The 15762-nt window shown below is 41.8% G+C and overlaps 1 protein-coding gene across 3 annotated transcripts in view; it reads right to left on the bottom strand.

Moving 5' to 3' along the window:
• PAX5 (paired box 5) overlaps nucleotides 1-15762 on the bottom strand; it is a 225357-nt gene that overhangs the window by 94027 nt on the left and 115568 nt on the right. For all 3 annotated transcript variants that reach the window (XM_082205048.1, XM_082205050.1, XM_082205049.1), the window contains one exon: nucleotides 9112-9241. In XM_082205048.1, coding sequence (XP_082061174.1) covers nucleotides 9112-9241 — 130 coding nt within the window. The remainder of the gene's footprint in view (nucleotides 1-9111; nucleotides 9242-15762) is intronic.

Here is a 15762-nt window from a genome sequence, read left to right as displayed (position 1 = left end):
CTCCATCATCCTGTCAGAGGCCTGGCACCTCCTTCCCAAAGCCCGGGACGCTTCTGCCTGGCTTAGGGAGGGAGGTGTGGTGCTCCAACGGGGTCCTAGAGCCCTCTTTCCACCTTCCCAAAGCCTGGCTCCAGCCCCTCCTGATGGCACATGTGCAATGTCACATACACCCCAATCACCCACACAAGCTGGCCCCTATGGTGGGTCAAAGCCTGTCATAGTGAGTAGGAATGCTTTCCATTATGGCCAGGGTGTGGGGCTGCAGGGAACCATAGCACAATCCAGACCTATTGTGTAATCACTGTTCTTACACTTGTGACCCGCCACCCCAGATCAGCTGGGGGGGTCTGGTCTGGAGCAGGCTGGCTGAAGTTCAGCAGGCAGAAGCCACTATTCTGTTGGCCCAGCAAGGACTTCTGGAATTTGTAGCAGGCCCAGCTAATCCAAAGGCTTTATACTTCTTGTCAATCACAGGGATAACCGCGGCCAGTGTTGCACATGGCAACACTCCTCTGCTTTGCTTAAAGAAGATGCTGGTACCAAGACTGGGTCCCAGTTCAATCCCATGTGAGGTTCCTTATTCAAATCCCTGGCACTATGAATACAAAGTGAGCAGTAACTTCACTGCTGCAGCTGAAGAAGAACCGTAAGATTGTGATCCTCTCTTCATTTCTCTATATCTCTCTGAGGGTGCAGACACAGAGGACAACAAGAGAGCCAGGACCTTTTCATGGGCACTTGAAAGGTCGGGGGCAAATCAATAAAATACAATGTTGGCAAAGATAACAGTTATTTCACTGTTTTTAAAGGGTATCTGTGTGCATGCAAACACACATTTATTATTAATGAAGATGTAATATGGAAACAAGGGACGCGGGTGGCGCTGTGGGTTAAACCACAGAGCCTAGGACTTGCCGATCAGAAGGTTGGCGGTTCGAATCCCCGCGACGGGGTGAGCTCCCATTGCTCAGTCCCTGCTCCTGCCAACCTAGCAGTTTGAAAGCATGTCAAAGTGCAAGTACATAAATAGGTACTGCTCCGGCGGGAAGGTAAACGGCGTTTCCGTGTGCTGCTCTAGTTCGCCAGAAGCGGCTTAGTCATGTTGGCCACATGACCCGGAAGCTGTACGCCGGCTCCCTCGGCCAGTAAAGTGAGATGAGCACCACAACCCCAGAGTCAGCCATGACTGGACCTAATGGTCAGGGGTCCCTTTACCTTTTTAATATGGAAACACAGGAGCCCCCTTCAAGTGACATCACTTGATAAGGGAGCATGAGTAGAACAGGGCTGAAGGGGTGGTGCCCATTTATCCTCCCCCCCCCACCTGCGCGTGCACACACACAAGTTTCTGATAAACTTCTTCAATGGGGAGCACTGTGTATCAAGGCTCCCTCCCCACCGCAGAGGTTAGTTGTAAATGGGTCAATCTCTCAGCTCCAGCCCTGCTCTGTCTACGTTCCCTCTTTGGACAGTAATGCCTAAAAGAATACCAAGTTTGTTCCCCTGAAAGGTTCACAGATTCTGGAGTCACTTCTAGATATTTGCCCTGCAAGTATCTTCTCTAGAAAACAGACTTTTCTCATTTTATGGCTGAGATCCCAAGAGGCTCATGTGCTCATTCAACCATTTTCCACGTATGCATCATTAATCTCCCAAATTTTCCTTCACTGCTTTATGTATTTCATTGGAAGCCATGTCTGAGGATTGCTTGCATTTCAGGAGTGGCTTTGGTGGAAGTTGCATGTATTTATGATAACCTGCATGTATTCAAACATATGATTCCCCTACCTACACTCTGAAGTGATGCAGTGCAGGAAAAAACATGAGACTATACTGACTCGATCATTGTGTGGATTGGCTCAGCCACTCATCCAAGAAGGCTACTGAACGTAACACAGCAAGTTATAGTGATAGCATGTTGGGGAAAGAGAGATTTTTCAAATCTTCAAATGCCCTTGAAGAACTAAGTGACCTGGTTTGTCAGTCTGAACAGTCTCTAAAGGCATACCCACAAAGCAGTTATGCCATTTGGAATTGTGTGTTGTACAGTTCACATCTGATCCCGCTGAAGTGAAATATTCTCATATAGTTCCTTTTTGCTAGGTCGCTTAGCACTCTCATCCACTCATTTCTGGGCACTGCTAATGCAAAGTGACTCTCCAACCAGCTGCAGTCAGAGTTGCCTGTGGATTTGTCAATCTGCCCTCTGTGCCTTATTGGAGAGGCGAGCAAAGGTGTCAATTTCAGTGCCACTTTGTCCTCTCAAAGTGATAGCGACCAAGCTGAAGTCAGCACAGCAGAGCAGAGAAAATGCATCTGCAGGTAATTAGTAACAATCAGGGGCTGCTCAGGAAATGCTGACTACAGCAGTAATGAGCTGGGCACATGTCATTGGCTTGCAAATGGAGAGCACGCTTATGAACCGTGGCAGCAGGCAGTAAGAGCGAGGTTTTTTTTAACTTAATATTTAATGTGGCATAAAAACGATGGAGAGAAATCAACTAGTTCTCTAATCAGATGTTCAGCCAGTGGTCCATAACCACAAGCAAGTTGGTGGATGAAGCAGTATAGAAAAGTGTCATCAAAATTTCCTTTTACCATAATTTAGGCCCATTTTTATGGACATGCTGATGTGAATGCCAATGTCTAAACAGTACTCCCCCCACCCCCCATTCAAATGATATTACTACAGATCAGATCTGCAAATCTGCTAGGAAATGCAAACCTCAGACTGACACCACAGCTGCACGGAGGATCTTTTACATTATTATTTCTCAATGCTGCTTTCCTACTTCAGCCAAAGGCTTGAAAACAAGAACAATGAAACACTGTGGCCATAATTCTCTTATCTGCATGGTTCTCAGCCTATTTTGCATTGATTAAACTATTTTATGAGTTGGCTTAAGAACTCAGGACTCACAATACAAACTAGACGTAGGTCAGTTTGTGAATGGAAGCCAAGCTCTGTCCCTAGACATTCTCATAAAAACTGCTGAAGCTTGAACTGCAGATCTCAGCCCTATCAAAAGAACCAGATTAGTTTTCTTGGCCACAATAAAACCCATTTCTCAAACTCTCTTCATTCCAGAATATGGGGGCTTTTAAGCATTTTGCACATTAATATCCTGCTGGGTGTTGAATCGTGGAACACTAAGGAATTCAGCGGTTTTATTTTCATGAAACAGAACTACTTCCTCTATTCAGTCAATGACTTCTGGTGCCATTTACAATTCTTTCTTTTTTTAAGCACAACACTACTTTTGGGTCTCCCACACAAAATGAAGATGTTATAACATATAGGTTTGTGATTTTTGAAAGATACAGTATTCTTGCTAGCCTTGCTAACTCCAAATAGCCCAAGATAGGAAATTTCAGATTTTCACAAAGTTCGGTTCTGTTATACATCTTACTTGTTCTCTATGCTATTTTTTTTCTTTACTCTTTTTTCTTTTTACTAGAATCTCCATAGTCAAACAATATGTTTTAAATTTACAAATAAGGGTGCAAACTCAAGCTCTCTTAAAAGTTATGGCATAACTAAAGGTGTACTAAGTGACCCTGAAGATCTTGTCATTTAACAAGGTGCAAGGCACCTTGTTAAATGACAAGATCCTCAGGGTCACTTAGTACACTAAGTGTGACACTAGAGTTGTCACTAGAGTTGTCATTTAACAACTCTGAAAATGCCTTGCACATTCAGACTAGGGCTTCTGTGCATACTACAAAGCATATTCGAAGCACACACACACACACACACACACACACACACACACACACACCCACCAATAATTCTGGGCATTGTAGTTTACCCCTCACAGAGTTACAATTCCCAGCAACCCTTAACAAACAGTAGTGCCAATAATTCATTGCAAGAAAGATACCTACCACCAGGCACTAGAGTTCACCGAAAATGAGAGGTAGAAAGAAAAAAGGAGATAGGTAGGACTTTCCTGTCTGTCAAGCTTATGGAAGGAGAAAGAGAATGGGGAAAGTAGGGGTGGGGAGCGAGATGAAGGAATAATAGAAGGGGAAAGGCAAGAATGAAGCAACCAGGACAGCACTGAAGGGAAGAGAGCACAGCAGAGTAGAAGTGGGGGGCAGGGGAAGAAAACGGAGTGGTTGTAATAGAGAGAAAGTGGACTGCAGCCCCCACAAACCTGGTGTCAATGCTCTTCTAACTCACCAGTTGAAGACAATTGCACTAGATGATTGTGCACAACCCACTACAGAGGATTACAACTTTTCCTCTTAAGCGTCTTTGGTGCACGCTTACCTGAGGATTACATCTGAGCAAACATTCATATGATTGAACTACGTGTGCTTAAAGGAAATAAAAGCAATTTAGCACTTTCTGTATATTATAATGGTGCTTGCTTGCTTGCTTGCTCGCTTGCTTATTAGCTTTCCAAGCTAAACATTTTCCATCTAACTAAAGGCTTTCTATGCCACTAGCTATTTTTTTATTTTTATTATTATTTTAAAGGATGAGTAATTTTCTTTCTTTCTTTCTTTCTTTCTTTCTTTCTTTCTTTCTTTCTTTCTTGCCAGGGTGGGGGTGGATGTCTCCTTTTCAACTGACTATTTTTTGTCACCCAGACAATTCTAATCAATTGATTTTTTTTATAATGTGCATGTGCTTAAATAAATCATATGCAAATGAGCACTGACAGATTTTTATTCCCCTCTGGGAAAGGTGGCAACCCTAATTTATTTGCCCTTTTCGAGGCTTCTTTTTATTTCTAGTATATTTTTAAGGTAGAGTATTATAACCAAGAGTAGCTCACTAACATAAGCAACAGCATAATATGTTGAATATTGATTTACATTCATTTAATAATAATACTAAGGTAATTATGTTTTTTCTTGATCTTAACCATAAAAGACGCTCACTGAACTGTGGCACATTGAGACAAAAACACTTTCCAGAGTAGTATTAATATTGCTGCAATGTTTATTTCCCTGTTAATAGAGAGCTTGGGGTGGCTGAATACCTTTCAGTTTAGGAGCGCAATGGGGCAAAAATAGGGTAATGATTTCTACATACCTAGAGGCTTACTAGATCTTGCCTTCCTCTACTGTTCCTGCTCCCATTTCCTCTTCCAGCGTTCTCTTCCCTCTTAATCTCCTGTCGTCATTCACCTGTAGCATCCCATCTTCCAGTCTAGCTTTCCTTAAACCCCATTTCCTTTACCACTTCCTCTGCTAAAAAATCTCCCTGCCCAGCCCTTCCCAGATCAAAGCAGCTTAGCCAATGATTGCCAGAAGCCCTTCTGTGCCAACTTCATTTTGACTGGCAAGCAGCTAGTCAGTTACTGCCATACAACTGCTCCATTACAGACTGCTCCATTATAGACAGACAGCTGAGCCAATCACTGCCAGAGGTGGTCACAGACAAGGAGAGCCACCATTGTCACCACCAACAGCACAGAATCTCTTGGTGCATTTAGGGATGGGGGGAAGAAATTCAATTCAATTCACATTTAAAGGTGAAACTATCAAATCCACACTTTCAGAATAAATAGGAAAACTAAAATATAGCCATCCTTCAAAATCCACACTTATCCGAATTTTGCACTGCAGTTCTCCAGCCAAACATTGTTTACCAAATTGTATATATTAGTAGAAACTGTGCATCAAAAATTATATAGTAGTGAAAATAACATACAAAAATTCAGTATATTCAGGGGAAATGCTTGCAAAAATGTGTTTCTTAAGGAGAAATTCACATTAAAACACTGAATTTTCATGAGGATTAAAAAAAATAAAAACAACAACCACAAATTGCTGCAGAAATGTGGAGGACTGAATTTAAAATTAGTAAAATGAGAAACTAACATAACCAAAATGTGAAGATCTTTTCATTCCTATGTGCATTATCATATAAGTAATGATAATAACAATTTAGTTTACAGATGTCAGTTAGTCACAGTTGGACCCACTAAAACTCAGCTCTCAACTTTGTTTTTCTAACTACATGCGAGTTGGGGGAGGGGCCCCACCCATTTGTTCTCTGGCAATGAGCCACTTCCTTTGTTTCTTTAATGGCCTATTACCTCACTAGGAAGCTAGTCTGGCTGTTCCAGGAATAGATTTTAACACTTGCTGGATCCAGAGATTTGAAGGCTCTTGGCATACAGCCTACCCCCCCCCAAAAAAAAACTCATAACAAACAAAAATAATAACAAACAGAAAAGCCAAATACAAACAGAATTAAGGTGTCATGAGTCAGAAAGGGGCGGGGGAGAAAGAAAAGCAGTGGTGTGGAGAGAGGCATAATAGAATATTATCCAGAATAGACTTTGTATAGCATAAAGGTTTGTGATTACTTAAGACTTATTGTTTGCCTCTTCTCAATCAATCAAGTCTTTATTAACATTTCAGCTAATTAATGTGCCAATTACATTGTATCCATTTGTCTATAAAGTAAGCACTAGTCTCCAGTTCTACATAGTATCCAAATACAAACCTCTTTGACCCCAAAAGGATTTCAAGCATCGCTTTAAAAATAAACGCAATCTCATCACACTAAATGTGGATCACAAGTAAGAAAGAAAAGGTATATCTCCATGCCCAGAGCTGTTTCTAGCTCATTATCTGCCTGGGACAGGCAACCCTTAACTATCCTCCCCTCCCCACAACTCACCCCCATGGTCCTCATTGCTCAAGCACTGAAATAAACCAGCATAAAACATAGCTAATTAAATCCTCATCTTCTTCATCTATTCTGGACTTCCGGCATAAAAGCAAAGCAAATCTTTGCTGCTTGTACTGTATATATTTAGGTGAGAGGTAGGATGAAAAGGCATTTCTCATATAAGTCTCCAAAAGCTATTCATCTATACAAACTGCAGGCCTGAAACCCTTGAACTCAGTGTGTAGTGTAATTTATTTATTTATAAAATAATTTACAGATTGATTTTCTACAACAGGTATTCAAATACTGTTATATATATATATATAAATATATTAAATAAAAGTTTAAACATGCTATAGATGTGGGAACTAGGAATGAAACAGTTTCTAATCATCAGCATAATCCAATAAGCCAGTTATCAACATGATCATGTAATGCTCTTGAGGACAGGAAAGTCTTCAACTATTGGCAAAAGCTGAGCAGGTCATTTGATATTGTGAGTGTAAAGGAGAATCCCTCACCCAGTGCCGGATTTATGTATAGGTTAAGTAGGCTGAAGCCTAGGGCTTCTAAATCTAGGGGGCCTCCCCAGCCTGCCCACCCCCCAGAGGGCAGTCTCTTTTCTCCCAAAATTGCAAACCCAAGACTTCATTCATGTGATGGCAGGGCAACTCGGGCCAAGCAACTGTGAGACTCTGGACCAGCTAGTGGGGCCCAATTTGAAACTCTAGGGCCCAACTTGGGGGGGAAATGTGGGGCCCTAGTTCACAGCCAAAATCTGCAGAATCTTAGAGATATAAATCTGTGTGCTAGGTCATTTTCACAAGGTCAGCAAAGCCCTTCAAAAATCAACCCTGTTATTGAGTTCTTGGGCAAGTTTGTATAGTTCACTTCTGGATTTTTTAAAGAGCAGGTTTTGATGAGCTTTGAGAAAAAAGCAAAAGCCACCTTGTTAACTACAAAACAAGGAGACAAAGAGTGAGGGAACGGCAAAGAAATGACAGAAGTGCCCCTGATGCAATTTCTTCAAGAGATAAGTTTAGGATAAACTCCTTTATTCCTATATTAGATGCACTTGAAGCCAATTTAAAAAGAAGTACTGTGTACAGTGATGTTGCACAATTGTTTTTCCATTCTTGCTATTCTGATAGCATCTAAGCAAGAAATTCAGCAAGGTGTTGAACTGTTGATGGAAGCATACCCAGAAGATATTGACCTGAAACCTATTGATGAACTTCTGCACTTTCACCTGTACGTGTGTCAAAGCCATGGGCTTACAGCAGAGCACTCTTTGTCTGGTACAGACCTTTATCAAATTATATACAAGGAAAAAATTCAGATGACCTTTCCTAATGTGGAAGCAGTTTTGCAGCTATTTCTTAGCTTTATGGTCACTAACTGATTGGGAGAGAGGAGTTTTTCAAGACCCAAAAGAATTAAAAATGAATTAAGGGCCACGATGTCTCAAGAGAGGTTGTCCACACTGAGCATTCTGTACATTGAAAGTGACAAACTTAGACAAACAAATTTTGATGGGGTTTTCTGATGTCCTTTAGAGGAGAAATTGTGAACTGCAGAATTTTAAATACCCATTGTCATGCTTAGCTTCATTCAATTTTGTTCATAACACTCTTCCATTTTCTTCTAGTCGTGAGGGTGAGGGATTGGGAGGGGCCTCACAAGTGGAGTAGCCTAGGGCCTCTCTTCATCTAAATCCAGCCCTGCCCTCACTCTAATTAACTGGGATGGTTTCGCTTCAAATTAGGCCAGAGTCAATTAAACCCACTGAAAAGAAGTGGAGTCCTTTTAGGTCTGCCTGAAAGTAAATTAGATGGCATCCCACCCTCGCCAAAACCCACTTCAAGCACCAAATCAAGGGAATACAGAACAAGGCCTCTCCCATCAATCGTTCAAAGAGTAGAGTTGCCAAGCTCCAAAATAAGGAGACCATAAGAAAATAGCATATGTCAGAAAATTTGTAAGGCTTTTTAGGCTATACTCCTCTTCTTCACCATCATCATTTTAATACATTCAATAGACCAGTAATAATAGTAAAAACAAACACAATGTACACAGTAACAATTTAAGTCCCAAAAAGTATCCCTCCACTGCCACTGGTAAAAATTTAGCCGCTACCCATAGAATTTGATCTCCCAGAAAATATTTAATGTAACACTGAGCTGACTTCCCTAGGAGTTTGGCCAATATGTATTAATGTTGCAGTTAAGGTGCCTCTCACAAACAAATATTTCACTCCTTGAAATAATAACTATATGGCAAACCTATACTGGACATGGGCTGCTGTAAGAAACCTTACATATCATAGGTATCACAGATATCAAACATCAAAACTAAGACAGTTTCAACAAGGAATGACAAAACCTCCTACTACATCACCATAAGCTCCTCCCACTTGCCATTTCATACAGTATGTCCATTAATAACATGCTCTTGGTAGATCATCTAATTTTCCTTACCTGTCACAATAGGATATGATTGTGGACCTGGAACACTGGCTCCTATATCTGCTGAAGTAGGGCTTGTTAAATTAGCCTTCATATCATCTAATCCACCAGTTAGTGATGCCATGGCTGAGTATTCTGTTGACTGAGAGCAGAAAAAATGAGATAACTTAATACATCTACTGAGTATTAAAAATCAGTGCCTAATGCATGATAAAACCAAGCTATAAAGTTGGGTTCCTGTGAAAATTGTTATTATTTTACACAGTATTATTATTATTTGTTTCACGTGTCACGTGGATAGCTTCTATCTATGATTAGATCATATGCTAATACGAGCTTTGTAAGCTTAAACTATGTAGTTTGCTAAGTATGTGCCGGAGGGGGATAGAAAACAAGTTTTCAGAGTGCATAAACATTTTGTTATGCCCAATGTGTTACAGAATTAGGAAATTCCCTCATCAGAGGCAAAACTTGTAAAACATTTTGAGCATAATAAAACACTTTGGCACTTTGAGAACTTATGCACTTGGGGGACTGCTGAATTTGTGTTGGCCGACACAAGTTTAAAACATTATTTTGGGGAAACTATGAAGATGTGACTCCATAAAATTCCTCTTGCTGTGGTAGAAAAATGGTTGCATGTCTAAACAAGGATTTAGCTCTGGCAGAACAACATTGGTGAAAAATAACATGCTTTACGGCTGCATACAGTTAAGTACTGGCAATGTTGTTGTTCATCAATGCTTTTCAGGCTTTCTTCTGCCATGACTTTCATTATTATTAGGTTGCCACCTGAAGAGCTTCGTAATACAGAACAGATTGCGAGGCCATAAGAAAATGATGTATTGCACGCCTCAGGACATGAACAATACTTTGTGTAATGTATTAAATCAAAATTGCTTATTGCAGTTATGGTGCATCTCACCAGTTCATAAGGTTCATAAATAAGATACCATTCCTTGAAATAAGGAGCTGATGGTAACCCTCCTGTCCAGTACCAAACTAATACCAGAATCACTGCAAAGAGTAGCAAGCCAGCAGTGTGCGTGACTGTAACAAGTATCGGAAAAGGCTGTCCTGTTTGCCTGACCTTTTGCTTAATGGTTTCTGTTAAATTAATTAGTAGTTGATAATTATTAATGTCATTGTCTTTGGTTATGGATATTGTTTGTTATTATCTGTGGACTGTTGGTGCTGCTTTGATTTGCTTTTACTGCTGCTTTCGGATATGGTTTGTGTCTCCTGCTCTTGGGTTTGTACTGCTATCATATTTTTACTTCATTAATTTTTCAATGACATGTGAGTTGCCTTGAATATAACTTTGTGGCAGAAAGGAACATTGAAATAAATAACATAAAATAACATAATATAGTTTGCAGTGAAATACTTGCACCCTTATCCTATAGTGCTAGCATGAAAGCAAGTGCCCTAAATTCAACAGGACATACAAATCAATTCCTCCTATACACTGTTGCTTGGAAGTGAATCTCACTCATTTCCGTGGCACATGCCTTTAAGTAGGTAGGAACTAGGATTTCCCCTCAAGTCTCAACAAGTGTTCGTAATATAGATTAAGGGCTTGATACAACTAATGAGTCGCACTAGCAGAAGCCTGTGCAAGGATTTCTGCAAGCGCAGTAGGGCCTCCCCCCTCCCTTCTCTCCCTGTGTCCCCTACCTTGAAATTGGCTCAGAACCCCCAGAGCAACACACAGGGGGGGGGAGAAAGGATAACATTCTCAAGGACTGCCTGTCCCCCTATGAACCAAACCAAGCCCTGTGATCATCTGTGGCCCTTTTTCGTGAGCCTCCTCTGCAAGAGGTCTGGAGGATAGCAACATGAGAACGGGTTATTTCTATGGTGGCTCCCCACTTGTGGAATGCCCTGTGATCCTTAGATGAAGAGTGGTATAGAAATTTAATAAATAAAATAAATAATAACAACATTCTGCCAGGCAAGCTGAATTGCTTGTGTGGACAGAACGTTCACCTTAGCCCAATGTTCAATTCCTATAGTTTTTCAGACACATCCCACAACCAGGGATATGAGATACATCCCAGCCTTGATTCACAAAGTTTCTTTAAACAGAAAGGTCTTGCTTGTTTTGCATGCTTTCAAAGGAGGGAGGGAGAGAGAGAGAGAGAGAGAGAGAGAGAGAGAGAGAGAGAGCGCTTATACCCTGGGGAAAGCAGAACTACACATCAGCAATACAATCAGTGCTCTTCTTCTGCAATAGACATTTTGGTCTGGCTATTGTCATGACCACCTATTAGGGAATGCCCATAGCTCCATACTAAGTAACAAACTTAACTCCATCTCATGCTCTCAACAATTATGGAACCGTTTTTGAGGGATATTTACTGTAGATATGTGAAAGCTTATTCATTGATCTGTCAAAGCACTCATACAACTTTTTTAAGGGGAAAAAATTACAAGATTACCCACTCTCCCGCACAACAATGCTTCACATTTCAAGGGCATTTGAATTGCTACAGGTCAAAAACAGGATGCTGTGTAATGCAGCAGTGCTGAGCACCATGACATAATACCCAGCAGGTTTCTGTGATATAGCAGAGGTCTCAGAGGCAAAACTAGTGATACAGGGTTGAGCCTTAGAGAATTGCTAGCCTGGCAAAACACAGTGACACTCTCAAGCTTCTCTCCAAAGTTGTCAGTAGTTGTCAACCCCAAATGTCCCAGAAATGTCTGCATTAATCCCTGAAGCTTCTTGTGCTTCCTCACATTAATTGCTAAGAGGACTCTTCTGGCCAGTGGACACAAGTGTGAAGTGCAACTTCGTGGCCAGAGGGTCTAGCCCCGTCACAACTTGACTGGCTTCTGACCTCCCTGGGCAAAAGAAGTTGGTCAGTCCTGCTGAAGATCATAAGGCACATGTATAACTGTGTCTTTGTGGCATAAACAACGTCCACAATATGGACTGTGTTTATCACTTGCGATACCACTCAAGGAACATACACCATTGCAAAAATAATAGAAAAATCACAATGGGGGAAAATAGAAGCAGCAACAGAAATCATCACTATTATTCCTGTCACAATTATTTTCAGAGTATGTAAATACAAATACGCAAGCAAAAGTTTAAACTTCCTTCCTCAAAGCACCCATAGTGATGTACAATTTAAAACACCAACAATTTGCAAAAATAGTTGCATACTATAAAAAAATTGATTTTATATGTAATCACTCCTAATGTTTCAATCTGAATATGGGGAAGATAAAAGGTGACTGAATCTCCACCCCTAGTGCTGGAAATCCAAAAGGCTACTCTTTCAGTAAAGGGACCCCTGACCGTTAGGTCCAGTTGCGGACGACTCTGGGGTTGCAGCACTCATCTTTACTGGCCGAGGGAGCCAGCATACAGCTTCCAGGTCATGTGGCCAGCATGACTAAGCCACTTCTGGCGAACCAGAGCAGCGCACGGAAATGCCATTTACCTTCCTGCCGGAGCGGTACCTATTTATCTACTTGCACTTTGACGTGCTTTTGAACTGCTAGGTTGGCAGGAGCAGGGACTGAGCAATGGGAGCTCAACCCATCGTGGGGATTCGAACTGCCAACCTTCCAATCGGCAAACCCTAGGCTCAGTGGTTTAGACCACAGCACCACCCGCATCCCATGGCTACTCTTTGGATTGCTGATATTTCACCAGGTGCGGCAGACACAATAGTAATAGTAATAATAACCCACTCTTCACCCTAAGGTCCAGGCATGGGTTGCAACAATTAAAAAAGAATGTTAAAACAGTTTTAAACTACTTACAGTTTACCATGTCTTTGCAAACACAAGGTCTGGAAACGTAATCTTTTTTTAAGAAAACTGAAAAGATCAGAATGCTGAAATCTACAGACAAAACCACATTCTGTGGCTTATTTGTGCTGCTGTAAACTCACAGCATACATACAACTGTGCACATATTTCCTCGTGCATCACCCTTTTTTCTTCTTCTTGCTACATATTTTATTTGTTCCCTGTGTTTCATTCTTCCACTCTCACCTCTTGATCCTTCTGCCAGATTGTCAGACCCCATTTTTTCGGCAAATTCTTTCCTGAGTTGCAATAATGTTGCCTCTTCTGCATACTCCACTGTCAATTAACTTTGTCATATTCTGTCCTCAACACTATTTTACTGAATTGCCTCTCTGTCCTTAAAATAATGAGCCCCCTTGTGGCAGTGGACAGTCACATGTATAAGTTCAGGAAAACTATACAGTGATCCCATGTTATTCCTGCATTGCATTGAGAAAAACCTATTGACCAAAGAACAACGTAAGAAGTTAAGAAAAGCCCTGCTGCACCAGGCAAATGGTCCATCTAATCCCATGTCCTATTCTCATAGTGGCCAACCATGCACCTATGGGAAACCTGCGAGCAGTGAGTCCCAGAAGCTTATTTTCAGAGGCACACTGCCTCCAGCAACGCAGGTGGAACCATTACAGATATTTTTCTGAAAAGAAAAGAAATGAACATGTATACTCTTCAAGCAATGGTTTGTCATACTTTCAGGGTTGTTGTTGTTTTTTACAAATTAAGTGGTGTGTACATTTTATGCAACAAATAAATAAAATATATACTGCCTTCAAGTCCCTGAAAACACACCATTATCCAGCTACACAGAGTCCATTTCAGGCACTATCTGTGCTGGAGAAGGAAGCATAAGCCTACCCAACTTCATGAATCGACCCAGAAGGGGAAGACTACCAAATAACCTAAGCTAGAAATCGCTGAACACAATGTTCTTCGGTTTAACCTATATATCAGTTGCATAATATTGACAAGGTTTCTGATTTATTGTTAGTTTATTTCTGGGGCCAATTCAAAGCCCTCACATTAGTGAGCCCTGAATGACTGAGGCCCCAAATCTCTGAAACAACATCTCCTGCCCTTCAGACACTCTCAGGTTCCACGACCCCCAGAAATTCAGAGCAGCTGCCAGGGAGAGGGCATTCTTTGTGGCAGCCCCTAAGCTGTGGTATTCCCTCCCCACAGAGGGGAACCATCTGGAACCATCACAGCACTGGTCAGCAATGTTTTGCTGCTTGAGGCAAAACAGAAAATGCTGCCTCCCACCACCGTCAAAGCCACCACCCACCGCCACTACTCAAGCCACCACCCCTGCCAGCGCCAAAACCACACCCACCCAACGCAGCAACCTCCCTCCCCCTTCCATCTTTGGGAGAAAAAAGGAGACTGAAGAGTGAGTGATAGCAACTGAGGAGGAGGAACAGGTGATAAACAGCATGGGACACTCCTTGAGGCATGGATCTGCTACCCCTTCCATCTGTTCCCCAGTCTGCCATCTGAGGCAACTGCCTCACTGAGCCCCATGGGCAGGTGAGCACTGCACTTTCTTTATGTAGTTTCCATTGTATTCAGACGATAACAACTCTGGCCTTTGACACCAGATAGATAGATAGATAGATAGATAGATAGATAGATAGATAGACAGACAGATAGATATGGTTGCAGTGTGCTTTAAACCGATTTAAATATTGCATTTCAAATTGCTGTAACCTGCCCTGGGACTTTACAATGAAGGATAGGTAAAGGTAAAGGTACCCCTGCCCGTTCAGGCCAGTCTTGCCAGACTCTAGGGTTGTGCGCTCATCTCACTCTATAGGCCGGGAGCCAGCGCTGTCCGCAGACACTTCCGGGTCACGTGGCCAGCGTGACAAGCTGCATCTGGCGAGCCAGCGCAGCACACGGAACGCCGTTTACCTTCCCGCTGGTAAGCAGTCCCTATTTATCTACTTGCACCTGGGGGTGCTTTCGAACTGCTAGGTTGGCAGGCGCTGGGACCGAACGACGGGAGCGCACCCCGCCGCGGGGATTCGAACCGCTGACCATACGATCAGCAAGCCCTAGGTGCTGAGGTTTTACCCACAGCGCCACCTGCGTCCCAGAAGGATAGGTAAGAAATTGAATTATTAATAATATTTCTCAGCAAGAAGAGTAATGCTTCCTACTCCGTCCTTTAGTCACAGTCACACTCAATGAAGCTTGAACTGAAATCTTTCTCTACACTTCTTAAGTCTGCAGTTCAACCTTATTTCTTCCTCAGCTCCCCTGCATGCATACCTTGATCATCCCTAGCTATTATTGCATTCACCATCCAACTGATTTTGCCAAAAGGCTAACATTTTCTTCTTCTTTTATTCCCGTCCCCCCCTTTCAAATAACTGAAGATTATATGATGGAACTAATCATTGCATTTTATCTGTAAATGCACACCATCTTTCTGCTGGGACTAAAGCAACAACACTTGTAATTGGTTACCTGAACAAAATAGACAAAAAGGCAATCTATTCTTCCCTTACTGATTCCTTCTTAAGTAACTCTCCAAAGATTTCTTTTTCTTCTTGGGCTTTACTTGCTTGCTTTCTCCTCCAGTCAGTTAGTGTGAACTTCTATTCAGAATGTTTCTTTATTATTTCAACCAGCAGTCTTAACAGACTATTTATTTTTGCACTCCACTGCAATATATATACCAATCTCCAATGCTTTCCATTACTGGCTGTGGTCAAACAGGTTTTGTGATGTTTTTATAGAATTTCAAAAACCTACAAAGCTTGTTTGGCCAGTGATGACAATGGGACAAAAGCAATGTATGCATTCCTCCCCATTGAGGAAACCACCTCTCCTCGT

This window comes from Podarcis vaucheri (genome assembly GCF_965113315.1).
Source record: "Podarcis vaucheri genome assembly, chromosome: 17".
Classification (NCBI taxonomy): Eukaryota; Metazoa; Chordata; class Lepidosauria; order Squamata; family Lacertidae; genus Podarcis; species Podarcis vaucheri.
The sequence above is the reverse complement of the archived record's forward strand: the minus strand, read 5'-3'. Positions and strand labels throughout refer to the sequence as shown.